The sequence below is a fragment of the Loxodonta africana genome, chromosome 23 (genome assembly GCF_030014295.1).
Source record: "Loxodonta africana isolate mLoxAfr1 chromosome 23, mLoxAfr1.hap2, whole genome shotgun sequence".
Taxonomy (NCBI): domain Eukaryota; kingdom Metazoa; phylum Chordata; class Mammalia; order Proboscidea; family Elephantidae; genus Loxodonta; species Loxodonta africana.
In genome coordinates this window covers 34,505,170-34,532,870 of record NC_087364.1, presented here as the reverse complement: position 1 = coordinate 34,532,870, position 27,701 = coordinate 34,505,170, and the positions used below count along the sequence as shown (strand labels likewise).

At 40.6% G+C, this 27,701-nt stretch overlaps 1 protein-coding gene across 1 annotated transcript in view; it reads right to left on the bottom strand.

The window, feature by feature from the left end:
* Nucleotides 1-341: 341 nt before the first annotated feature.
* The window catches only part of PPM1L (protein phosphatase, Mg2+/Mn2+ dependent 1L), a 577,710-nt gene continuing 550,350 nt past the window's right edge, over nucleotides 342-27,701 (bottom strand). The window contains exons 3-4 of the mRNA XM_003422197.4: nucleotides 27,530-27,691; nucleotides 342-5,813 (exon numbers count right to left, since the gene is read on the bottom strand). Coding sequence (XP_003422245.1) covers nucleotides 5,467-5,813; nucleotides 27,530-27,691 — 509 coding nt within the window. The 3' untranslated portion in view covers nucleotides 342-5,466. The remainder of the gene's footprint in view (nucleotides 5,814-27,529; nucleotides 27,692-27,701) is intronic.

The window sequence follows — 27,701 nt, the reverse complement described above, 5'->3', positions numbered from 1 at the left end:
CAACTGTCTTTTTCACAATTTGCCATCTAGGCCAAGTGATTTTACTTTTATTTTTTTACTGTTTTGGAAAATATCTGGATGGTGGGTGTGCTCCTAAACATTGGATCTTATTTTAATGACTTTACCTTAAATTCATCGTGTATCAAGTTTCTGAAAGATTTATTTCATGCATTATTTTGGAATATCTCTCATATTTTCCCAAACATATTGTCCCAGGCTGAGTTTGATGATTATGGAGCAAAAGTCAAACCTTACATTTTAGGCAAGAGATGCCTTGCCAACCTAACTATAAACATAAAACAGAAAAGGCAGGCGACGTGGGAAAGAAATCTTCAAATGAATGATCTCAAATTATTTACTGAATTTGGAGACAACAGAGTAAATAAGTTTATATTTCTATTACTACATAACGAAGAATTTTAATAATCTAGTTAAAAATTTAAAAATGAATTAAAGTCAAACATGCTCCCCCACCATTTTTTTCTTTTTACTGTGACATAGTGATGAAATGTAAAAATATATTTATTTTGATTCAATCCAGAAAGTAAAGATAACCACAAAAAAGCAACCAAAAACTCTTGGAATGAATTTGAGAAATGCCTAGCCATGCAAGGCTCTTACTTTTTATTCATGTAATAGGTGGGAGACCATGTTGAGAGGCTGAAGACTGACTGATTGCTGGGCTTCTGCTATTCTACATGAATTTTAGTTCTCAATCAATGCGATGCTGCTGCTGGTCAAGTTAAGTCATAATGTTTCTTAACACTGCTTTTACTAACGAGACAGCCTCTTGCTGAAAGGATCACCAAACCAAAACCCACTGTCGTCAAGTCGATTCCGACTCACAGCAACCCTATAAGATAGAGTAGAACTGGCCCATAGAGTTTCTAAAGAGCGCCTGGTGGATTCAAACTGCCAACCTTTTGTTAGCAGCTGTAGCGCTTAAACACTACGCCACCAGGGTGAAAGGATTAGTGCTTCTAAATTACAAATTGTACTGCTACTACTAAGAGTCATATTACATATGACTTATTACATATACAAGAGTCAGAATGAAGGAGAAAACGGCAATATTTTGATATACCGGAATTTCTGAAAGTGGGTTTGGTGGAAGACAAGTTCCTTGGAATGTTACCGGGTATTACTCAAAAAACGTTTCTGTGGTCAAATTAATCTTAAAAACACTAAGCTAACTGAAGTTACACACGTGGTGTGTTTTGTTTTCCCCTGCAGGATCTAATTTAGATCCTTTGATGTGCTTGTACGCACTAACTTTCTAAAACACTATGCGTTTCCCAGACTCATTTGATTCTGGAACCCTATATTTGGAAGAGCAACTTTGGAACTTGTGTTCTATGGAACATGTTTTGGGGAACACTGGATTCTATTACTCCTGCAGGATGCAGCTAACTAGCTCAGACATCTAGATACCAGTGATTTAATGCAGATGCCATTAAATGAACCCCAGCATAGTGTCTAATAATCACGTCATTTCTTTAGAGCTGCGTCAGGAATGCTGGTGTGATGTGCTAAGGCAATTTTCAGGGAATACAAGCAAAGCTCAGTCTAGTGATGGGTCAAAAGGAGAAAAAATGCTTTTCTGAAATCACTGGAAAATCAAGTCTCATCAAAAGTATTTCTGTGCTTTTAAAAACACATTGAAATCTTGCCGTTTCTAAACCTAAACCTTTTGAGTTGACACACTGTAAGAGAGTTAGGAGATCTGGAAACTACCCTCCACCGCCACCAAAAAAAGAAAAAATCAGGAAAATAAAGGTGCACCCAGTAAAGGAATGAGGGATTGCTCCTGTGATTCCCTCATGTGTTGCCAGATACCCCATTTATCTGTTCCAAAAGGAGCCATACAATTTCCAGGATCACTTCAGATTGGCTTAAAATGATGCCCTCACTCTCAGGCAGTCCTGTTTGCCACTTGCATCTAATAAGGCCTGTTTTAAATTATCCAGCTTGTATATGCCCCTTCATTCTATAAAATGCTCTCTGTAATACTCTTATTACATATACAAGATTTAAAAAGCCAATATCTTTAATCCACATCAAGGAATACAATGTAGCCACTGGGTACCAGTAATGTGCACACATTGTATAGTCTTGTATTAGAACAGAGACTTCAGAGTTAAGTACCTTGGGCAAGTTGGTCATGAAAAATGCAGGCTTTGCTTGAGAACTAGCTTTGGAGCTTTCTGTATAAGTATTGTTTATTCTTTTGATTAAAGAATTGCAAATATAGTGAATTAAAATAAAAAACTTCCCTGCCCACCCCACCTCTACCCCAATCCCAATCCATTTTAAGAGTACAGATTGCTAATGGATCAGCAGCAGAGCAGTGATTCATGAAGGCCTGGGGTTGGCATCTTGCTGGGGGCTCATAAACACGCTGTCATTCCCAGCTTCATTTCTAAAAGACTGTAAAAACCATCCCACAATTTGGCACCATGGGGATTACTGGCAATGTGAATTTGGGCTAGAGAGTCCTAGAAGCCTCGGGCAACAATTCCAAAGCTTTGGCAGTGCTTTTTTAGGGAAGTTTCTTATGCAAACTTCTCAGATCAACTTCCCTAATGGCAACATTCAACCTTTCACTCATCCCCAGAGACTCAGAGCAGTGCATGGGCCACAGGGCACCCCAGGAGTGACGTCTGCCAAAGGGCAACAGCAGCAAAAGGGTCAGGGAGGGAGAGCTCCGGGAGGCTGCTGGGAAGAAACAAAGCACCCTGACTTTACACACATAATTATTAATCAAAACGTGACGCTTTTGCTTAGAATTCCTCTCTTGTAAAAAAATCTACAAGCCAAAGTCGGGTGGGGAGGAGGCAGAAAGGGAGCTTGGAAATACACTATTTGGCGACAGTCAGAAATGAATTAATTCTACAAAGCAAAATTTAGAAGATGCCTTTTGAGCCTCAATTAAAGGTAAAGTTATACAACTTCTGCCTTCAGCACCATCTATTAAGAAAAATTGCAGTGTAAATAAACACTAATTTCGTAGCTTTTTAAAAAATCTTCACTAAAATGTTACTATTTTTATTTTAGACAATTAAAATGATTGTGGAATTTTAAAATGTCTTTCCCTTGTATTATGTATTTTTGCATTAACTAAAAAAAAAAGAAAAGTGACTGTACTGTAAAAAGGGCTGAAACCGCTTATTCCTGAACTTCAGTTAGTCGGTAGCTTTGGTTAACTCTCCAGAGTCAGGATGTCCTAAATTGCCAATCAAACTCAGGCCCCTTGGTGTGAAGTGTCCCATCACTGATCACAGCCAGCACTTGTTTCTTGTTTTCCACACACCCCTCCCCACTCTCCACCCTAGAGGCATAAATCCAAAAGCTCAGTGTCTCTGAGCAGGCAAATGCTTAAATCTAAAGTGGTGGCAGACGTTTTGTATTAGAACATTCTACGGCTAAAAAATGAATAAATAAATAATGAATGAATAATAAAAATGCCTTAAACCAAACCCACTGCTGTGGGGTCAATTCCAACTCAGAGTAGAACCGCCCCATAGGGCTTCCAAGGATCAGCTGGTGGATTCGATGCCAACCTGTTAGCAGGCAAGTGCTTTAACCATTGTCCCACCAGAGCTCTTGAAAGCTTAATTTTAATTCTCAACGGTCTTTTTTTTTTTTTTTGGTTTGCAGTCCTCCGCAGCCACAAGGGAATCTCATCTGTAAACTGCTTCTCCCTGGGAACTTGCTTCTGGAAAGCTCCACTCTGCGCAGTAGGGGGCGACTGAACCCGGTCTTGCAGAAGCTGTAACCACAATAACCTTGCCAAGAGCGAAACCCGGCGAACACCTGGCATTTCAGACAGAACGGGGTCGAACACAACAAAAATCCTGTTTGGTTGTTTGTGGTGCCTCAGTCAGGCAAACAGGATAACTCAGCATTTTCTGTAAATTAATTTATAAAATACTGAGATTGGAAACATGACTTTGTAATAGGAAATGGAAAGCAGCAAGCCTGGGCCAAAAATAATTCTTGACAGCTTCATCAATACTGTTCTGTGCCTGAATTCCAAGCCGGCTGCGTTGGTCGCCACACATGCGGCCCAAAGGTGTCCCCGCAGGCGGCTTGTGGCCAGTTTACATCTGCTTGAGTGAAGGTACCTCGTATGGACGGTAAGTAGCAACCGCATATTAAAGGCTACTGCCTTTCCTTTCCAATGCTTGTCCCAGTTGTTTACCACCAAATTTCAAACGGCAGTGGCTGGGAACTCTGCATCCAGCTTCAAGGAACATAGACACAATTCTAGGTTGCTGCTTCTCAAAACACTGCTTGAAAGACTCTTGAAAGATACTAAGATAGGAAAACACACACACACACACACACACACACACACACACAAACTGGCAGCTGGAGCTCAGTTCAGGGTGGCAACCTCAGCAGCTCAGCCTTTCTAGTGCAAACACTGTGACTCAACATTCTTTTCCTCTATCTACCCTTAAGGGTGGAAGGAATTATGGCTGAATACCACCACTGTGATTTGCTTTTTCTAACTTCCCCTAATATGGTTTCTTGGTAATGTAAGACAAAAAAACTGCCTGGTGGTGAAGTTCAACAGCTGCCTACTACAAAGGGGAGCCCTGGTGGTACAGTCGTGAAGAGCCTGGCTTCTAATCAAAAGGTCAGCAGTTCGAATCCTCCAGCTGCTCCTTGGAAACCCTATGGGGCAGAACAGTTTGGTTTGTTTTTTGATTATATAAGGTAAGGCGTAAGCAAAAGGTTATTAAGGTCATTCATGCATGATTAGGATAAACACACAAAGGCTGGTCAGGTGATACGCACGTCTATTTAACTAATAAAAGGAGCCAGGGAAAAGGGTGATTTCTGCTGTGAAGGCACCTGCCACTGATCTCCCATCCTCACTTCCTTCAGTCTCCGAGAGCAGCCGAAGAGTAAGAAACTATTCCAAATCTGCCTCTGGGTTGCTGCTGAGCAGAAAATCCAGGCTCAAGAGGACAAAGATGTTCGCAGGGCACCCCTGCCTCTTGGCAAAGGGTGCTGGCACGTCAGCCTCTGACTCACAGGTGACTCTACAGCCTGCATCCTGTAGCTCTGGGAAGCTTGCCCAGCCCACTCCTCCAAAGGGATGGCACAAAGTCTGATGCCTGGAAGACCTTGCAAGGGATCCTTAAAAGAACCTTCAAAGGGAGATATATGGCGCCTACGCCATTCACATCATACAAGTGAATCTACAGCTATATATTTATATATTTTGAACATCGGATGAAGCGTTGGGGAAACATGAAGAAACCATTTTTCAGCCTCTCAGATACATTGGCCAAAAGCACCTTCTGTTCATCACCGAATATAGATCTAAGACCACCAGGGAGAGGGAAACCCATGCCTGGGATGGATGATCCTAACTCCCACACCTTTCATTACATTAAAAACAGACCAGTGTGTTGAAAGTCCTTTAGTGTAAGGCAGCTGAGACCCTTGGAGGGTTCACTGCTCTTCTGTTTTGCCGCTATTCCTGAACTTCACTACCATGACTGTTATATTGTCAGGGCAGCCTCTGTAAAATGACTGTAAAACTATGCTCTTGGCCCCAAAGTGAGGTTCATCCAAGCGCTCCTTGATGAATCGAACAGCTTCTTCATTGCTGAAAGCATCCCAGAGGCCATCTGATGCCAAGATCATGAACTCGGGCTGGAGCTTGTCCAGGTCAAAGGTCAGGATATCTGGGTCAGGGATGACCACGTTGAGATTTTTGAGTGGATAATCCCCCAGGGACCGAGACATGGCCAGGATGCCCTGGACCCTCCAGGAACCATTAAAACTGATGAAACCACCTAGAAAGACAGAAAGAGCCCATTAGTATGACTAGCTAACATGCTGGGTACATGTTTATGGGTTGACTGATTGGATATGAACTGGGGGCCATTGGCAGGCCCCCTCTTCCACTGCTTGACTTGAGGTTTGGCACTCTGCCAACAGATTCTCATGTCCTCATCCTTGACATCTTGAAGGCCTTCAAGAATATATAAATAAGAAAATTGGGGATACAGCATGGGTGTGGGGGAGGGCATCAGTTTTAATTTAACAACACCTTGTCCTTTCAGTGACTGACAGAGGGAGAGGGAAGGGGACAGAGGGGAGCACTAGGATGAGAGTTCTGAGAAAGTGGCAAAAGAATGCTGAAAAGGCAGGTGGATGGGCCTGAGACATATACTGGTATACATGTTTAGCTTGAGGCCACCCTTGGATGTGCCTATATAGATCTCAGAATAACCTCCCAACCCCCACCCCCTGCCCTAAATAAGATCAGGATTAAAGAAAAGCACATTTTAGCACAGTGGTCAAAGGTTCATTCAGGCTCTGGGGGTGAACTGCTTGGATTTTATTCCTGGCTCTGTCATTTCTAGCTTTGTGTGATGGTGAATGAGAAGCTCTCTCTTATACTTGGTTTCCCTGGTTGCAAAATGGGAATAATAATAGTACCTATCTTACTGGGTTCTTGTGAGAAACAAAGGAGTTATTTCATATAAATTACTTAGCACAGTGATGAAACATAATACACACTCAATAATTATCTATTATTTCTTTAAGGGAGACAGACCTTTGTTCATTCACATGTCATTCATCATACATTTACTAAATACCTACTCCATGCAAGGCAATTTACAGTATATGAAGTTATACAAGGCCTAGACCCTTCTCTGAAGAAACAGAGAGTCTGGCAGGAGGGGTAAGTCACACATATTAATAGCTATAAGCATAAAGCAGTATTCCTTTAGGGGGAGACTGGTGCCTGCTAAATGCTGTAGGCAGATGGAGGAGGAAGGGATGATTTCCAGTTGTGATGATTAGGAGGAGTGATCATTAAAGCCGGGACTTGAATGATGGGTAGAACATCTATGGGTATGGATGTAGTGAGAACATTCCAGAAAGTATGTATAGTGGGCAAGGGTCAGACAGGCCTGAGTTTCAATTCTGGTCTCACTATTCACTAGCTGTGTGGGTACTGGGCAGGTAACTCAACCTCTTTGAGGTTCCAGTTCTTTGGTTATAAAGTGAGGAAGGATATCATTGACTTCATAAGGAAGGTAAAGAGAAAGTGTATGTGAAGTGCTAGGCTTGGCTCCTAGCACATAATGAACACAGAATAAATGGCAGCTGATATCAGTAGTGTTGTTGTTATTGGAAGCAGCATAAGGAGGGGAGACAAAAAGGTCAGCATGTAGACTGGTTGCAGCTTATTGTCACGCTAAGTAGGAAAGGGGCAGATATTTTGAAAGGAAAGCAGGGGTCAGTGAAAACACATATATAAGTGGTAAACCCAATTCCCAATTTTCCCTTAAGCCTTGCTATAAAATGCATGCTTGACCAAAGTCCATAAAAGAAGACAGTAGATTAGATTAACCTCTTTGGAGATGGTGTCCAAAGTTGCCTCTATGAAGAATCACTGCGAACCTCAAGAGGCAGGACCAGATGGTGGAGTAGTCAGACATTTCTTGTGGGCCCTCTTACAAAGACCCCAAAAAAACAAGTGAACCGATCATATATGACCATCTAGGAGCTCTGAACATCAAAAGCAAAGTTGAGGAATCAGACCGAGTGTCAGGGGGAGGGAGAGATGGTTCAGAAGCAGCGAGGAGTTGCCAGACATGACTCAGCAGGAACCAGCACTCTGCAGGATGGATCGCCTATGTATGGTGAGGCAAGCAGCGGCACTTAGGGAGAGTTTTCCACATCAGGAGAGACTGAGTGATGGAGAGTCCACTCAAACTTCCAGAACCAGTGAAAAGCGACGCTCAACTGGCAAAAGATAAGTACATGCATCTTACCTACTGCATAGATCCAAAAACACCCTATCATGGATTGAATTATGTCCCCCAAAAGATATGTGTATCAGTTGGGCTGGGCCATGATTCCCGGTATTGTGTGATTCTCCTACATGTTGTAAATCCTGTCTCTATGATGTTAATGAGAGAGGATAGGTGGCAACTGTGTTAGTGAGGCAGGACTCAACATACAGGATTTGATTGTGTCTTGAGGCAATCTCTTGAGATGTAAAAGGGAGAAGCGAGCAGAGAGACAGAGGGACTTCATATCACCAAGAAAGCAGTGCTGGGAGCAGAGCACATCCTTTGGACCCCTGCACAGAGAAGCTCCTAGTCTGGGGAAAGATTGATGAGAAGGCCGACAGAGAGAGAAAGCCTTCCCCTGGAGCTTACACCCGAATTTGGACTTTTAGCCTACTTTATTGTGAGAAAATAAACTTCTCTTTGTTAAAGCCACCCACTTGTGGTATTTCTGTTATAGTAGCAATAGATAATTAAGATACTCCCCTTTGGGAGAAACCGCTCTCCCATTTACCTGCCCTCTCCCCGCTCTGTACTGGGTCCTGGGCTGGCTTCAGAGATTGCTGCATCACCTGGGCTGGAAGTAGGACCCGTCATGTGTCCTGAGCCATTCTCCTGGCCTTGGCGAGGGAACCAATTAATAAACAGGGAAAAATAAACTTAGGGCAGGCACAGCCCCTTTGCCTAGGCACAGGCATAAGGAGTCCGTGAACTGTGAATGCCTTTCACCCCTATGTAGACCTGTGTGGGCCCATTTCAACAGCATAGGCCCTCATTAGCACAGTACAACAGGGTATATACCTGAAGCCCAACTTCAACTGTATGAGCTATATGGTGGAATGGTAGGTTCGTGATATCTGACACTGCTCTGCCCATTAAGCAGGGTCCTCACCTACCTACATCAGGGGACTGAGGACTGGTGGCTCCACCCATACCACTTAGCCACCTGTGACAGGGGTCCAAGAATAAGTGGGGCCTTCCAGTCCTTATAGCCAACAGCAAACAGTCCAGCTGCAAAACCCACCCACCTACTCACTCGAGGGAATGAGACAAGCTTTTCTTCCAGACACTCAGGGGCAGCTGTCAGCCCCCTGCCTATTTAGTGCTTGGCTCCCTACTGCACCCAGATACCTGTGCACACACCAGTCACCCCTGCCCATCTAGGACTGTAGGTGAGCTCTTGCACCACAGACTTGGTAATTGACTACCTGGATACCTGAGCTGAATCCATACAAGAATAGTAAAAGGACTCCTGGGTTCACATATGTAGTAACAGATCTAACCATCTGGTGATAGAATGTGAGAGCTTCAAAGGCACAATAATCAAAGTAGCTCACCCAAGCAGCCTATATGGGCATATCAAAAAAAAAAAAAAAAAAAAACAACAAGAAACTAGGACACAGTAAGCAAACATAAAATAAATAAATATAATAACTTATTGCTGGCTCAGAGACAACAGTCAATATCAAATCACATAAAGAAGCAGACCGTGATGGCTTCAGGAAGCAACCAAAACAAAGAATCAAGAAATCTTCTGGAGGAAGATAAGTTCTTGGAATTACCGGAGGTATAATAAAAAAACCCAGATACAAAAGATTAATATACAGAACTCTTCAAGAGATCAGGAAGATAAGGCAAAACGCAGAACAAGCCAAGGAACACACAAAGCAATAGAGGAAATTAAGGAGATTATACGAGAGCATAATGACAAATTTAATAGGCTGAAAGAACCCACAGCAAACAGAATTAGGCAACTTAAGAGAAAGTCATAGAAGCAGAACTGAGGCAATGGCAGTCAGAATTAGTGAGATTGAGGATAAAGCACCAACTTATTTGAATTATGTGGGACCCTATCGGAGGAATAACCTATGAGTGATTGCAGTACCAGAATGGGGGGAGGGAGGAGGAGGAGGAATAGCAGAAAATACAAAGGGAATCATTGAAGATTTGTTGGCTGAAAACTTCCCTGATAGCATGAAAGTTGAGAAGATATCTATCCAAGATGCTCATCGAACCCCACACAAGGTAGACCCCAAAAGAAAGTCACCAAGACATATTATAATCAAACTTGCCAAAGCCAAAGATAAAGAATTTTAACAGTGGTCAAGGATAAACGAAAAGTCATCTATAGAGAAGAGTCAATAAGACTTAGCTTGGACTACTCAGCAGAAACCTTGCAGGCAAGAAGGCAATGGGATGACATATATAAAGCCTTGAAGGAAAAAAATTGCCAGGCAAGAATTATATATCCAGAAAAACTGTCTCTCAAATATGATGGCAAAATTAGGATATTTCCAGATAAACAGAAGTTTAGGGAATTTTTAAAAAACCAAACCAAAATTATAAGAAATACTAACGGAAGTCTTCCAGTTAGAGAATCAATAACATCAGATAAAAACCCACCACTAGAACACAAGACAGAGCAACCAGATATCAGCCCAGATAGGGAAGTCACAAAAATAAAACAAAGCTAAAACACTAAAAATAGGGAAACAGATGTCAATATGCAAAAGACGACAACAGTGAAACAAAAAAGAGGGACTAAAAAAAAATGTAGTCATAGATCTTTCATATAGAGAGGAAGTCAAGACAATGTAAAGAAATAAAAGTTTGGTTTAAATTTAGAAAAATAGAGGTAAATATTAAGGTAATCACAAAGGAAACTAGCAATCCTACACATCAAAATAAAAAGCAAAAAAATCATAAAGACTCAGTAAATACAAAATCAAAACAATGACAAAGATGAAAAGAAAATACATAAAGAAAAATGATTCAGCACAAAAAATTAAGTGGAAAAAAAAAACTGTTACCAGCACACACACACACACACACACACACACACACACACACACACACAAAGACATCAAAATGATAGCACTAAACTCTTACCTATACGTAATTATGCTGACGGTAAATGGAATAAATATACAACTAAAGAGACAGAGAGTGACAGAATGGATTAAAAACCCCGCAATCCATCTATATGCTGCCTACAAAAGACGCACCTTAGACTTAAAACTTGAAGGATGGAAAAATATATATCAAGCAAACAACAACCAAAAAAGAGCAGGACCGACAGGGATCACAATAGAGAGTCCTGGATACAGCTAGAGAAAATTGTAGAAAAAATTAACTCAAAAAGAAAGACCAGACTTGCTGGCTTGACAAAGTTTGGAGAAACCCTGTGTCATGGGTTGAATTATGTCCCCCCGAAAATGTGTGTATCGATTTGCCTGGGCCATGATTCCCAATATTGAGTGATTTTCCTATATGTTGTAAATCCTGCCTCTATGATGTTAATGAGGGAGGATGGGCGGCAGTTGTGTTAGTGAGGCAGGACTCAACCCACAAGATTGGATTGTGTCTTGAGGCAATCTCTTGAGATATAAAAGAAGTGAGCAGAGAGACAGGGGGACCTCATACCACCAAGAGAGCAGCACCAGGAGCAGATCACGTCCTTTGGATCTGGAGTCCCTCTGCCTGAGAAGCTCCTTGACCAGGGGAAGAATGAGGACAAAGACCTTCCTCCAGAGCTGACAGAGAGAAAAAGACTTCCCCTGGAGCCGATGCCCTGAATTTGGACTGCTACCCTACATTACTGTGAGAGAATAAATTTCGCTTTGTTAAAGCCATGCACTTGTGGTATTTCTGTTACAGCAGCACTACCTGACTAGGACACCCTGAGACTATGGCCCCGGACACCCTTTCAGCTCAGTAATGATGTCACTCCTTCAGCCAAAGACTGAACAGGCTCATGGGACAAAACAAGACTAAAGGGGAGCACCAGCCCTGGGGCAGAGACTGGAAAGCAGGAGGGAACAGGAAAGCTGGTAATAGGGAACTAAAGATTGAGAAGGGAGAGTGCTGACAGGTCGTGGGATTGTTAATCAATATCATACAACAATGTGTGTACTAATTGTTTCATTTGAAACTAGTTCTGTAAATGTTCATCTAAAGTTCAAAAAAAAAAAAAAACAGCAGGAGCGGCAATATTAATCTTTGACAAAATAGACTTTAAAGTAAAATCCACCACAAAAGATAAGGAAGGACACTATATAATGATTAAAGGGTCAATATACCAGGAGGACATAACCATAATAAATACTTACGCACCCAATGACAGAGTTCCAAAATACATAAAACAAACTCTTAACAGCATTGAAAAGAGAGACAGAAAGTTCCACAATAATAGTAGGAGACTTTCTCAACACACTACTTTTGGTCAAAGACAGAACATTCAGAAAGAAGCTCAGTAAAGACATGGAAGATCTAAATGCCAGAGTCAACCAGCTTACTCTCATAGACATATAGAGACCGCTTCTCCCAAGAGCAGCCAAGTATACTTTCTTTTCCAATGCACATGGAACATTTTCGAGGCTAGACCACATATTAGGTCATAAAGCAAGCCTTAACAGAATCCAAATCATTGAAATATTACAAAGCATCTTTTATGACCACAAAGCCATAAAAGTAGAAATCAATAACAGAAAAAGCAAGGGAAAAAAATCAAACACATGGAAACTGAAGAACAGCTTGCCCCAAAACTACTGGGTTATAGATGAAATTGAGGACAGAATAAAAAAATGCACAGAATCAAATGAGAATGAACACATCCTGCCAGAAACTTTGGGACACAGCAAAAGCAGTGCTCAGAGGTCAATTCATAGCAATAAATGCATACATCCAAAAAGAAGAATGGGCCCAAACCAAAGCATTAACCCTACAACTCAAACAAATAAAAAGAGAGCAGCAAAAGAAGCCCTTGAACACCAGGAGAAAGCAAATTAATAAAAATTAGAGCAGAACTAAATGAAATAGAGAAGAGAAAAACAACTGAAAGATTTAACAAGACCAAAAGTTGGTTCTTTGAAAAGATCAACAAAATCAAAAAACCACTGGCCAAATTGACAAAAGAAAAACAGGGGCAGAAGCAAATAACCTGAATAAGAAATGAGATGGGTAATATCATAACCCTATGAAAATTGTGCTCTAAGAAATTTGAAAACCTAGAGGAAATAGACAAATTTCTAGAAACACACTACCTACCTAAACTAACACAAACAGAGGTAAAACAATTATATAAACCTGTAACAAAAGAAGAGATTGAAAAGGTAACTAAAAATCTGCCAAAAAAAAAGCCCTGGCCCTGACGGCTTCACTGGAGAATTCTACAAAACTTTCAGAGAAGAGCTAACACCACTATTACTAAAGGTATTTCAGACCACAGATAAGGAAGGAATACTCCCAAACTCATTCTATGAAGCTACAATAACACAGATACCAAAATGAGGGAAAGATACTACAAAAAAAGAATATTACAGATGATTATCCCTCATAAACACAGAGGTAAAAATCGTCAACAAAATTCTAGTCAACAGACTTCAACAAAACATCAAAAAAAAAAAAAAATTCACCATGACCAAGTGGGATTCACATCAGGTATGCAGTGATAGTTCAACATTAGAAAAATAATCAATGTAATGTATCACATAAATAAAACAAAAGAACCACATGATCTTCTCAATTGATGCAGAAAAGGCATCTGACAAAGTCCAACACCCATTCATGATAAAAAAAACTCTCAGCAAAATAGGAATAGAAGGCAAATTCCTCAACATAATAAAGGGCATTTTACAAAGCCAACAGCCAACATTATCTTAAATGGAGAGAGTCTGAAAGCAGTCCCCTTGAGAACGGGAACCAGACAAGGATGCCCTTTATCACCACTTTTATTCAACATTTTTCTGGAGGTCCTAGTCAGAGTAATTAGGCTAGTTAAAGAAATAAAGGGCATCCAAATTGGTAAGGAAGAAGTAAAAGTATCTATATTTGCATATGACATTGATCTTATACAAAAAACCCTAAAGAATCCGCAAGAAAAATACTGAAAATAATAGAAGAGTTCAGCAGAGTATCAGGATACAAGATAAACAGACAAAAATCAGTTGGAGTCCGCTATCCCAACAAAGACAACATCAAAGAGGAAATCACCAAATCAATACCATTTACAGTAGCCCCCAAGAAGATAAAATACTTAGGAATAAATCTAACCAGAGACATAAAAGACCTATACAAAGAAAACTACAAGAGAGTACTTCAAGAAACCAAAAGAGACCTACGTAACTGGAAAAACATACCTTGTTCATGGATAGGAAGACTCAACATTGCAAAAATGTCTATTCTACTGAAAACGTTCTATAGATACAATGAATCCCGATCCAAATTCCAAAGGCCTTTTTTTAGCAAGATGGAGAAACAAATCACCAACTTCATATGACAGGGAAGAGGACCCGGATAAGTAAAGCATTGCTGAAGATGAACAAACTGGGAGGCCTCACACTACCTAATTTGAGAACCTATTAAACCACTGGGGTAGTCAAAACAGCCTGGTACTGGTACGACAACAGTTGTATAAACCAATAGAACAGAATTGAGAATCCAGACATAAATCCATCCACGTATAAGCCGCTGATATTTGAAAAAGGCCCAAAGTCCATTAAATCAGGAAAAGACAGCCTCTTTAACAAATTTTTAACAAATGGTGCTGGCATAACTGGATATCCATCTGCAAAAAAATGAAACAAGACCCACACCTCACACCATGCACAAAAGCTAACTCAAAATGGATCAAAGACCTAAATATAAAACCTAAAATTATAAAGATCATGGAAGAAAAAGCAGGAACAACACCAAGAGCCCTAATATATGGCATAAACAGAATAGAAACCATAACTAACAATGCACAAACATCAGAACAGACACTAGATAACTGGGAGCTCAGAAAATCAAACACTTATGTTCATCCAAAGACTTCACCAAAAGACTAAAAAGACAACCTACTGGCTGGGAAAAAAATTTTGGCTACAGCAAATTAGATCAGGGTCTAATCTCTAAAATCTACAACATACTGCAACACCTCAACAACAAAAAGACAATAACCCAAATAAAAAATGGGCAAAGGACATGAACAGGCACTTCACCAAAGAATACATTCAGGCAGCTAACAGATACATGAGGAAATGCTCATAATCATTAGCCATTAGAGAAATGCAAAACAAAACTGCAATGACATACCATCTCACCCCAACAAAACCAAAAAGAAAACCAAACCCACTGCCGTTGAGTTGATTTCGACTCATAGCGACCATATAGAACACAGTAGAACTGCCCCATAGAGCTTCCAAGGAGCGCCTGGCAGATTCAAACTGCTGACCTCTTGGTTAGCAGTGGTAGCACTTAACCACTACACCACCAGAGTTTCCCACCCCAACAAGGCAAGCATTAATCAAAAAACACAAAATAATAAATGTTGGCGAGGCTGTGGAGAGACTGGAACACTTATACACTGCTGGTGGGAATGTCAAATGGTAAAACCACTTTGGAAATTGATTTGGCACTTCTTTAAAAAGCCAGAAATAGAACTACCACATAATCCAGCAATCTCACTCCTTAGAATATATCCTAGAGATATAAGAGCTGTCACACTAATAGACATATGCACACCCATGTTCATTGCAGCAGTGTTCACAATAGCTAAAGCATGGAAACAACCTACGTGCCCATCAATGGATGACTGGATAAGAAATTATGGTATATTCACACAAGGGAATACTATGCAATGATAAAGAACAATAATGAATCTGTGAAACATCTCATAACAGAGGAATCTGGAAGGCATTATGCTGAGTGAAATTAGTTGCAAAATGACAAATATTGTATGAGACCACTATTATAATAACTCGAGGCAAGTTTTAAACACAGAAGAAAACATTCCTTGATGGTTATGAGTGTGGGGAAGGAGGGAGAGGGGAATTCACTGACTAGATAGTAGACAAGAATTATTTTAGGTGAAGGGAAGGACAAGACGCAATACAGGGGAAGTCAGCACAATTGGACTAAACCAAAAGCTAAGAAGTTTCCTGAACACAATCAAACACTTTGAGGGACAGAGTAGCAGGGACGGGAGTTTGGGGACCATGGTTTCAGGGGACATCTAGGTCAACTGGCATAACAAAGTTTATTAAGAAAATGTTCTGCACCCTACTTTGGTGAGCTGGGTTTGGGGTCTTAGAAGCTAGCAAGTGGCCATCTAAGATGCATCAGTTTGTTCTCAACCCAGCTGGTGCAAAGGAGAATGAAAAACATCAAAGACAAGGAAAATATGAGACAGAAAGGGCCATATAAACCAGAGACTCCATCAGCCTGAGACCAGAAGAACAAGATGGCACCGGCTATCACCAATGACCACCCTGAAAGGGACCACAACAGAGAGTCCCTGATGGAGCAGAGGAATAGTGGGGTGAAGAACTCAAAGTCTAGTAAAAAGACCAGACTTAATTGTCTGACTGAGACAGGAGGGACCCTGGAAGACATATGCCCCAGACTCTGTTAGCTCAGAACTGAAACCGTTCCCAAAGCTGACTCTTCAGAGAAAGATTAGACTGGAGTATAAGACATAAATAAGACATAAAATGATATTTCTGTGAGGAGTGTGCTTCTTAGCTCAAGTAGATACCTGAGACTAAATGGGCAGCTCCTGTGCAGAGGGGAGATGAGAAGGCAGAAAGGGACAGGAGCTGGTTGAATAGACATGGGAAATATGGGGTGGGAAGGAAGAGTGTGCTGTCACATTATAGGCAGGGCAACTAGGGTCACATAACAAAGTGTGTATAAATTTTTGTATGAGAAACTAACTTGAATCGTAAACTTTTATTTAACACACAATAAAAAAAGGAAAAAAGAAAAGAATCACTGCATTGGTGTGTGTGTGTGGGTACAGTGGGCGGGTGTGGCTGTAGGTGTGGGTGTGTTGAGGGGTTGTTGTTGGTGGTGTTTGGAGAAAGAATGTGTATGTCAGGAAAGGGGAGGGATGATAAAATGGGAGTGACATTTCAGAAGCGAGTATTGGATGCTAAGATGACATTTCCAGGTGTATGACGCACACATTCTTGCCTAATGTCACCATCCTTTTTTCAGCACAGAAAGTGGGCCAGCTGTATCTTAAGTCTAGGGTTATAGTGGGCCCTTTTGTGGAGATAGTGCCCTCATCAGTATGGAAGCCGCAGTATTTCGCTCCTACCACCTGGCTCATCAAACCTTGATAGATGCTCCTAAAATATTGTTCATTCCATGCATCAACAGAAAACCCGACCTAAGCTTTCATTAAAATCATTCTGCATCTAGACAATATCAAAACATGTAAAAAACAGGACAGGATGGTTCCAGTAGGAGTTGTAAAGAAAACACCAGATGACTTTCCAGTAGAAGAAAAGGCACTAGAACTATCTGACAGGTAATTCAAATCTCTAACATTCAGAGCTAGCCAAGAGTTGAACCAAAAAGCAGACAAAAATGAGGAAAAAATAGACAAATTTATGTAAAAGGCAGACAAATTCATGGATGATACAGACAAAAAAAAAAAAAAAAAAGGAAGAATTCAGGAAAAAGCATACAGGAACAAAATTCCAAGATAAATCCACAACTAGATATCTTTTTTTTAGATATCATACAAAAACAACAATTAGAAATCCAAAAGGTAAACAACAAGATTTCAGAAATGAACAGTGTCATAGAAGGGCTGAGTAGCAGGTTTGAAATGATGGAAGACAGGATCAGAGAAAGTGAAGGCAAACACTTGGATACAGCTCTCTTTGAGGAAAAATCAGAAAAAAGAAGAAGCCCTGAGAATTATGTGGGATACAATCAAAAGCAAAAATTTGTGAGCGATCAGAGTTCCAGAACAGGGGAGAAAATGGAAAGCACAGAGAGGATCACTAAAGACTTGCTGACAGGAAACTTCCCTAATATCAAGAAACATGAAAAGCTGACCATCCAAGAAGCCCACCAAACCTTATCTAGGATAGATCCCAAAAGAAAATCACCAAGGCATATCATAATCACACTCTCTAAAACCAAAGACAATGAAAAAATACTGAGAGCAGCTCGAGAAAAACAAAAAATCACATACAGAGGAGAAACAATAAGACTAAGCTCTGATTATTCAGCAGAAACCTTGCTGTCAAGAAGACAATGGGATGACATATATAAAACCTTGAAAGAAAAACATTGCCAACCAAGAATAATATATCCTGCATAACTCTTGTTCTAATATGATGGTGAAATTAGGACATTTCCAGATAAACAGAAATTAAAGGAAGATGTAAAAACCAAACCCCCCCAAAAAAAAAAAAAAAAAACTTACAAGAATTATTAAAGAGAGTCCTTTTTTGGTGTACCAGCCAAATACCAACTTAGGAAGTGAACTCTCAAGGACTATCCAAAAACACAAGAATTGCAACAGGGAACCAGAGAGGTTAATCTGTAAATGATAAAAACATCAGAAAATTAAAGAGGGAATAAATGGTGTAGGTGTAGAACTTTCTAATGGAGCAGAAGACAAGGTGATACCAAGACTGGTTCGAACCTAGGAAGATAAAGGTAACCACAAAGAAAGTTAACCTACTCATCCAAATAAAGATGAAAAACATGAAGTCTCAATAAAAAAAAAAAAACCTACAAAAACAAAAGAAATAAAAAAGAAACTCAGCACAAGACAGTAAGAGGAACAAAGAAAATGTTAACACCACAAAAAAAAGCACTACAAAATGACAGCAATAAACTCACACCTATCAACAATTACACTGAATGTAAATGGCCTAAATACACCCATAAAGAGACAGAAAGTGACAGAATGGATTAAAAAAAAAAAAACAAAAAACAGGATCCATCACTGTGCTGTCTGCAAGAGCCACGCCTTAGAAACAAAGATGTAAATTTATTAAAAATCAAAGGATGGAAAAAAATATATCAAGCAGACAGCAACCAAAAAAGAGCAGGAGTGGCATACTAATCTCAGATGAAATAGACTTTAAAACAAAATCCACCATAAAAGACAAAGAAGGGCACTATATAATGATTAAAGGGACAATCCATCATGAAGACTTAACCATAATAAACATCTACACAACCAATGACAGGACTCTGAAATACATAAAACAAACTCTAACAGCACTGAAAAGAGAAACTGACAGTTCCACAATAACAGTAGAAGATTTCAACACACCACTCTAAAGGATGAAACATCTTAAAAGAAACTCAACAAAGGTACAGAAAAGCTAAAGAGCATAACCAGCCAAGATGGCCTCATAGAAATATATAGAATGCTCCACCCAACAGCTGCAAAGTACACGTTCTTTTCCAACACACATGGAACGTTCTCTAGAATAGCTCACAGGTTAGGCCGCAGAGGAACTCTCAACAAAATTCAAAACACTGAAATCATACAAAGTAACTTCTTTGACTACAGCACCATCAAAGTAGAAATAAATAACAGGAAAAGTAAGGAAAAAAAATCAATTACATGGAAACTGAATAACATCCTGCTTAAAAACCACTGGGTAACAGAAGAAATCAAAGATGGAATAAAAAAATTCCTAGAAATGCAAAGAGGCCCCGGAAAAGTAAAGGATTACTGAAAAGGAAGAACAAAGTGGGAGGCCTCACACTACCTGATTTTAGAACCTATTATACCGCCACAGTAGTCAAATCAGCCTGGTACTGGTACAACAACAGATACATGGACCAATGGAACAATTGAGAATCCAGACATAAATCCATCCACATACGAGCAGTTGATATTTGACAAAGGTCCAAAGTCAGTTAAATGGGGAAAAGACAGTCTTTTCAACAAATGGTACTGGCAGAACTGGATATCCATCTGCAAAAAAATGAAACAAGACCCATACCTCACACCATGCACAAAAACTAATTCAAAATAAATCAAAGACCTAAATATAAAATCTAAAAGGATAAAGATCATGGAAGAAAAAATAGGGACAACGTTAGGAGCCCTAATACACAGCATAAACAGTATACAAGACATTACTAACAATGCACAAAGACTAGAAGAGAAACTAGATAACTGGGAGCTCCTAAAAATCAAACACCTATGCTCATCCAAAGACTTCACCAAAAGAGTAAAAAAGATTACCTACAGATTGGGAAAAAGTTTTTAGCTATGACATTTCCAATCAGCATCTGATCTCTAAAATCTACATGATACTGCAAAAACTCAACTACAAAAAGACCAATAACCCAATTAAAAAATGGGCAAAGAATATAAACAGGCACTTAACTAAAGATGACATTCAGGTAGCTAACAGATACATGAGGAAATGGTCATGATCATTAGCCATTAGAGAATGCGAATCAAAACTACAATGAGATTCCATTTCACTCCAACAAGGCTGGCATTAATCCAAAAAACACAAAATAATAAAGGTTGGAGAGGTTGTGGAGAGACTGGAACACTTATACTCTGCTGGCGGGAATGTAAAATGGTACAGCCACTTTGGAAATCGATTTGGTGCTTCTTTAAAAAGCTAGAAATAGAACTACCATACGATCTAGCAATTCGACTCCTTGGAATATATCCTAGAGAAATAAGAGCCTTTACACGAACAGATATATGCACACCTATGTTCATTGCAGCACTGTTTACAACAGCAAAAAGATGGAAGCAACCAAGGTGCCCATCAATGGATGAGTGGGTATATTATGGTATATTCACACAATGGAATACTACGCATTGATAAAGAACAATGATGAATCCGTGAAACATTTCATAACATGGAGGAATCTGGAAGGCATTATGCTGAGTGAAATTAGTCACAAATATTGTATGAGACCACTAAGAACTCGAGAAATAGTTTAAACAGAGAAGAAAATATATTTTGATGGTTATACGAGAGTGGGGACGGAGGGAGGGAGATGGGTATTCACTAATCAGATAGTAGACAAGAACTATTTTAGGTGAAGGGAAAGACAGCACACAATACAGGAGAGGTCAGCACAACTGGACTAAACCAAAAGCAGTTTCCTAAATAAACTGAATGCTTCAAAAGCCAGAGTAGCCGGGGTGGGGGTTTGGGGACAATAGTTTCAGGGATGTAAAAGACTTAAATAAAGAAAACTACAAAACACTACTCCAAGAAACCAAAAGAGATCTACATAAACAGAAAAACATTCCATGTGAAAATGACAAAGCAATTTACAAATAGAATGCAATCCTGATCGAAATACCAACAACATGCTTTAAAGACGTGGAAAAACTTATCATTAACTTTATATGGAAAAGGAAGAAGCCCCGGATAAGGAAAGCACTATTGAAGAGAAGAATAAAGTAGGAGGACTTGCTCTACCTGACCTCAGAATCTACAATACACCTACAGTAGTCACAACAGCCTGGTACTGGTCCAACGACAGATACATTGACCAATGGAACAGAATTGAGAACCCAGATGTAAATCCATTCTCCCATGGTCACCTGTTCTGTAAACCTTCATCTAAAGTACAATTAAAAAAAAATTATTCTGCATCTAAAGCAGGCACTGAAGCAGGGGTTTATAATATAATTCAACATTTTCTGATTCAACAGGACAGCTTCCTTCTGTAAAAACTTAAATGGTTTTGGGTAGAAGCTGACCTGTAGAGATTGACAGTCAACCTGCATGCAGATCAGCCCAGATAGTAGGAGTGATCCCAGGTCTAGAGGCAGTGTGCATGCACATCTAGATGGCCCTGGGCCTGCTACTTGGCAATTACACAGAGCCACCACACTGTAGGGGGAGGTCTGGGGAGGGAATGAATTTCTCCCTCCCACAAGTATAAAGGAACCTCCCCCCAAATATAATTACGAAAATGTAATAATTTCTCAATAATCCTCCTTGAAGTCTTTGTCTAAATGTCATGTTCTTAGAGAGGCCCACACTGACCACACTGACCAGTCTATTTAAAATTATAATATCTTGACACTCCCTGGAGACCTGGTGAGGTAGTGATTAAGACGTCAGCTGCTAACCACAAGGCTGGCAGTTCAAATCCACTAGCCACTCCTTGGAAACCCTATGGGGCAGTTCTACTCTGTCCTGTAGGGTCGCTATGAGTCAGAATTGACTGGATAGCAATGGGTTTTTGGCACTTTATCCCCTTTGCTGTTTCATGTCTCTCGCATTTATCATCTTCCAGCATACTGTATAATTTACTATTTTTTTTTATTATTGAACTTTAGATGAAGGTTTATAGAACTACTTTCTCATCAATCAGTTAGTATACACATTGTTGTATGACATTGGTTAACAACCCCAAGATATGTAAACATTCTCCCTTCTCAACCCTGCGTTCCCTATTACCAGCTTTCCTGTTCCCTCTTGCCTTCCAGTCCCTGCCCTATGGCTGGTGCTCCTCTTTAGTCTTGTTTTGTTCCATGGGCCTGTTCAAACTTTGGCTGAAGGATGAACCTCAGGAGCGGCCTCATTACTGAGCTGAAACGGTGTCTGAGGGCCATACTCTCAGGGTTTCTCCTGTATCTGTCAGATCAGCAAGTCTGGTCTTTTTGAGTTAGAATTTTGTTCTACATTTTTCTCCAGCTCTGTCTGGGACCCTCTAAAATCTACATGGTACTGCAAAAACTCAACTACAAAAAGACCAATAACCCAATTAAAAAAATGGGCAAAGGATATAAACAGGCACTTAACTAAAGATGACATTCAGGTAGCTAACAGAAACATGAGGAAATGGTCATGATCATTAGCCATTAGAGAATGCGAATTAAAACTACAATGAGATTCCATTTCACTCCAACAAGGCTGGCATTAATCCAAAAAACACAAAATAATAAAGGTTGGAGAGGTTGTGGAGAGACTGGAACACTTATACTCTGCTGGTGGGAATGTAAAATGGTACAGCCACTTTGGAAATTGATTTGGTGCTTCTTTAAAAAGCTAGAAATAGAAATTGTGATCCCTGTCAGAGCAGTCAGTGGTGGTAGCCGGGCACCACCTACTTGTAATGGACCATGGTAGATGTGGTTCATTACTCCTTTGGACTAATCTTTCCCTGTGTCTTTAGTTTTCTTCATTATTCCTTGCTCCCAAAGGGGTGAGACCAGTGGAGTATCCTAGATGGCCACTCATAGGCTTTTAAGACCCCAGACGCTACTCACCAAAGTAGAATGTAGAAGATTTTCTTTATAAACTCTGTTAATGCCAATTGAGCTAGATGTTCCCTGAGACCATGGTCCCCACAGCCTTCAGCCGAGCAATTCAGTCCCTCAGGGAGTTTGGTTGTGTCCATGGAGCTACCATGGCCTTGGCTTGTACAGGTTGTGCTGGCTTCCCCAGTATTGTGTACTGTCTTACCCTTCACCAAAGTTATCGCTTATCTATTGTGTATTGTTTTTCCATCCCCATCCCTCCCCTCCCTTGTAACCATCAAATATTATTTCTTTTTGTATGTAAACCTTTTCATGAGTTTTTACAGTAGTGGTCTCATACAATATTTGTCCTTTTCTGATTGACTTAGTTCACTCAGCATAATGTCATCTAGATGCATCCATGTTATGAGATGCTTCACAGATTCATCGTTGTTCTTTATCGTTGTATAATACTCCATTGTGTGTATGTACCACAGTTTGTTTATCCATTCATCTGTTGATGGGCATCTAGGTTGTTACCATCTTTTGCTATTGCAGACAATGCTGCAATGAACATGGGTGTACATAGATCTGTTTTATCCATTCCATCACTCTGTGTCTTTTTATGGGTGCATTTAGGCCATTTATATTCAGTGTAATTAGTGATAGGTGTGAGTTTATTGCTGTCATTTTGTAGTGCATTTTTGGTGGTGCTAACATTCTTTTTTCCTCTTACTCTCCTGTGCTGAGTTCCTTTTGTTTGTGGATTTTTTTTTGTAGATTTTGTTTTTTATTGAGACTTTGTTTTTCTTCTTTATTTTGATGAGTAGGTTTGTTAATGTTTTTTGTGATTACCTTGAAATTTACCCTTATCTTCCTAGGTTTGAAACAGTCTATTAGTACTTGGTATCACCTTGCCTTCCTCTCCATTAGAAAGTTCTATATCTATACCGTCTATTTCCTCTTTTATTGCTCTGACGTTGTTGTCATTTACAGATTAACCTCTGTGGTTCCCTGCTGCAATTCTTTCAGTTTTGGAAAGTCCTTGAGAGTTCATTTCCCAGGATAGTATTTGGCTGGTACAATCTTGTGTCCTAGATTCAGGCCGTGGTCTTATGTTGTTGTTCTGAGACCGAAGGACTCCCTTTGATAATTGTAAATTTAGTTTGGTCTTTACGTATTCCCTTAATTTTTGTTTATCTGGAAATGTCCTAATTTCACCACCACATTTGAATGAAAGTTTTGCAGGATATTTTATTCTTGGTTGCTGATTTTTTTCTTTCGAGGTTTTATATATGTCATCCCATTGCCTTCTTGCCTGCATGGTTTCTGCTGAATAATCAGAGCTTAGTCTTATTGTTTCTCCTCTGTATGTGACTTTTGGTTTTTCTTAAGCTGCTTGCAGGATTTTTTCTTTGTCTTTGGTTTTAGAGAGTGTGATTATGATATGCCTTGGTGTTTTTCTTTTGGGGTCTATGCTATATGGGGTTTACTGAGCTTCTTGGATGGTCAGCTTTTCATCATTCATGATACTAGGGAAGTTTTCCGTCAGCAATTCTTCAATGATTCTGTGTTTTCTGTTTTCCCTCTCTGTTCTGGAACTCTGATCACTTGCAAATTTTTGCTTTTGATTGTATCCCAAATAATTCTCAGGTTTTCCTCATTTTTCTTTGTTCTTTTTTCTGATTTTTCCTCAGAGTTGTATCCAAGTGTTTGTCTTCAATTTCACTGATTTTGTCTTGCTCCTCAGCCCTTCTATGACACTGTCCATTTCTGAAATCTTGTTGTTTATCTTTTGGATTTCTAATTGTTGTTTTTGTATGATTTCTAGTTGTGAATTTATTTTGGCATTTTGTTCCTGTATTACTTTCCTGAACTGTTCCAATTTTGTCTGTGTTTTCCAAATTTGTCTGCCTTTTCCATAAACTGGTCTATTTTTTCTTCATTTTTGTCTGCTTTTTGGTTCAACTCTTGGATTGCTCTGAATATTAGAGAGATGAATTCCTTGTCAGGTAGCTCTAGTTCCTTTTTTCTACTGGAAAGTCATCTGGTGTTTTATATTGGACACGTACTGGAACCATTCTGTCCTTTTTTTTTTTTTTTTAATGTTTTGATATTGTCTACTGTCTTTGGGACGTTCAGCGTTATTTTCTTTGTTTCTTGATTGTAGATTTGTTCGTTTTGTCCTGCTTTTTGGTTTTATGTGGTTATGTCTGAACAGGTGTGCTGTCCATTCTTTGTTGTTTGCTCGTCTGTAGTCACGCTACTTTTCACCTCCTTATCCAATGGGCAGGGCCAGTCATTCAGCTATGGTGCAGCACGGCAGGTCCAGCTGAAGGGGAGGGGCTGGGATGGGTTGTTTTTGGCATGTACTAGGGCCGACAGGGCAGGCCAGGCATCAGTACTGGGCAGGTTCCAGTAGGCCATGCCTGTGCTGCTCAGGGGCGTGATGTTCAGTGCATGGTTCAGGTAGGCAGGAAAGAGGGGACAGGTTGTGATGTGTGGAGCTAATAAGGGTATGGGAAAGAGGAAAGAGAGGAGAGACAAGCAGGAGGCAAAAACAAACAAGCGAAGAAAGAAAAAAAAAAGATTGCTAAGGGAGCTTGCCATTGGAGTGGAGAGATGAGAAACAGAGAAATGGAGAAATGCAAAAAGGAAAAAAAAGGTAAAAAGAAAGAAAAAAAAAACTAGATAAAAATTTGTAAAAGAGAAAAAGAAAAGAAAAGCCCCCAGGAGTCCCAGAGTCACACTGGTGGGGCTGCTAAGACGGGAGAAGTGGTTCCCAGGCTGTGCAGTACAGCCTGGCTGGAGGGGGTATAGATGTCACACAGCAGCAGGTATTCAGGAGACAGGAAAAGAAGTGTAGAGAGATGAGAACTGAGAAATGAAGAAAGATAGAAAGGGGAAAAGTGAGAGAAAAAAAAAAAAGAAATGCCCCCAGGGATCCCACCTATATGCAGCTGTGCAGATTCCGGGAGTGGATCCTATGCCGTGCAGTGCAACCCGGCTAGAGGGGGCTCCCAAACTGCAAAAAGAAAACGAAACAAACAAAACAAAACAGAACAAAGCAAAACAAGGTAAAAAAAAAAAAAAAAGCCCCAGGGATCCCACCAGCGTGGTGTTGCAGGCTGGGGGAGTGGTTCCCCAGTTGAGCGTGGCTTCACAGCCTTTCAAGAAGGAAAGATGGAACACAGAGCCAGGTGTTCCAGAGAAAGGAGGGGGAGGTGGTAGGAGGCACAGAAGAAACCAAAAGAGATGGAAAAAACCAACACCAGCACAGGGGCCTGGCCAGTGTGGGCAGGGCAAATCCAAGCAGCCTGAGGACAAAGCAGTTGCCTCCTGGCCAAGAGACTGCAGCTGGCGGGAAGCAGAGGATGCTGGGTGGGAAGAAAGGGGTGGGTTAGGAAAGTGTATGTTGCTCCTTACCAGGTGCTCTGTCTCCTGCTGGAAACTTCGTGAAACTGCTTTCCGGTACTACCTGTCCACCGATCTCTGATGTGGGTGGGGTGAATCTAAGCAGCATGGACACTGCACTTCCCCGCCAGCTGAGCCACTGCAGACAGCCAGGAAGCTTGGAGGTAGAGCAGTGGGAAGAGAACGGGGTGGGGGGGGGGGTGAGAATGTGTTTATCGCTGGTTACCGGGTGCTCTGTCTCCTGCTGGGAGTTCTGTGAGACTGCTTTCTCCTTTTGCTGATCCCCGACAGGAGTCCAAGGTGGTGGATCCACGCTGCATTAGCTGATGGGGCCCTCCGCACGTATCTCTCCTAGCTCTCTGTCCTCTGTCAGTTTCTTATTTCATTCGGTGCTTGGCTGAGTTCTTTATCCCTTCATTTGGCGCTTCAGTTCCAGGAATGACATTTTTCTCTGTTTTACTTAGTTGGACCTTTGCTGGGGAGGGACAGCGTGATGCTTCTGTCTACAGTGCCATGTTGGCTGGAAGTCTAACTTATTATTTTTTATGTTAATGTTAGTTTGAACTCTTCCTCTCTACCCCAACTCCAGTAAGTTTCATGAGGGTTTTATTTTTTTCGGGGGGGGGGCATTGCTGTATTCGAAAACCCTAGAATGTTGACTCAGTGAATGAATAAGGGACAACCCTCTGAAATATTTACTTAGACCAAGCAGAGTGCTAGATGCTGAAGGTATAAGATAAATAAGATCTAGTTCCTGCCTTCAAAGAGTTCACAGATGGGAAGGCAAGACACATGAGAGGATGTCCATACATTATGAAAGGTAACAGAAGAAGTCCACATGTGATGCTGGGGAAGACAGTTAAGGGCACCTAACCCAGGTGGGAGAGGAGCATTTGACACAGTGTGACAGGGAAGGCTTCCAAGAGGACACATTTAAAGTGAATCTTAAAGGACATGTAATTGTTATGCAAAAAAACAGAGAAGTTTAGGGAATGGTTAGTAGTTTGATGTAGCTAGAAGGAAAGGGGCATACAAGAGATGAGAGTGGAGGTGTGGGAAGCAGGGGCCCAATGATCTTAGCCTTTAAACTGGGCTTCTTCATCCTCTTTGGAATCTTTGATCATGAAGAAGAGCAAATTCAGTGGCCATTTATTTGATAGAAAATGTTACAAAGTCTCAGCTACTTCAGCAGCAGTCCCTGTATTGATCTACTAATTGCTGGGTAACCAAACATTTTATCTCACAGGAGCTCCTCCAACAAGCCACCTTGCCCACCAAACAAGATGGTAGACATTCCTCAGAGAGTTCACAAGCTCACCAGCTCTCTTTATTCTCTTTCTTTCCTTCAGTTGGTAAGGCTTGTGGTCATGAGACAAAGGAATGGCATTCCCGTCCTTGTCACACAGGACGCCACGTGAGTCGCCGACATTGGCCACAGTGAGGTCTTTATCTGATAGCAGAGCAATCAAACATGTTGTGCCTGAAAAATA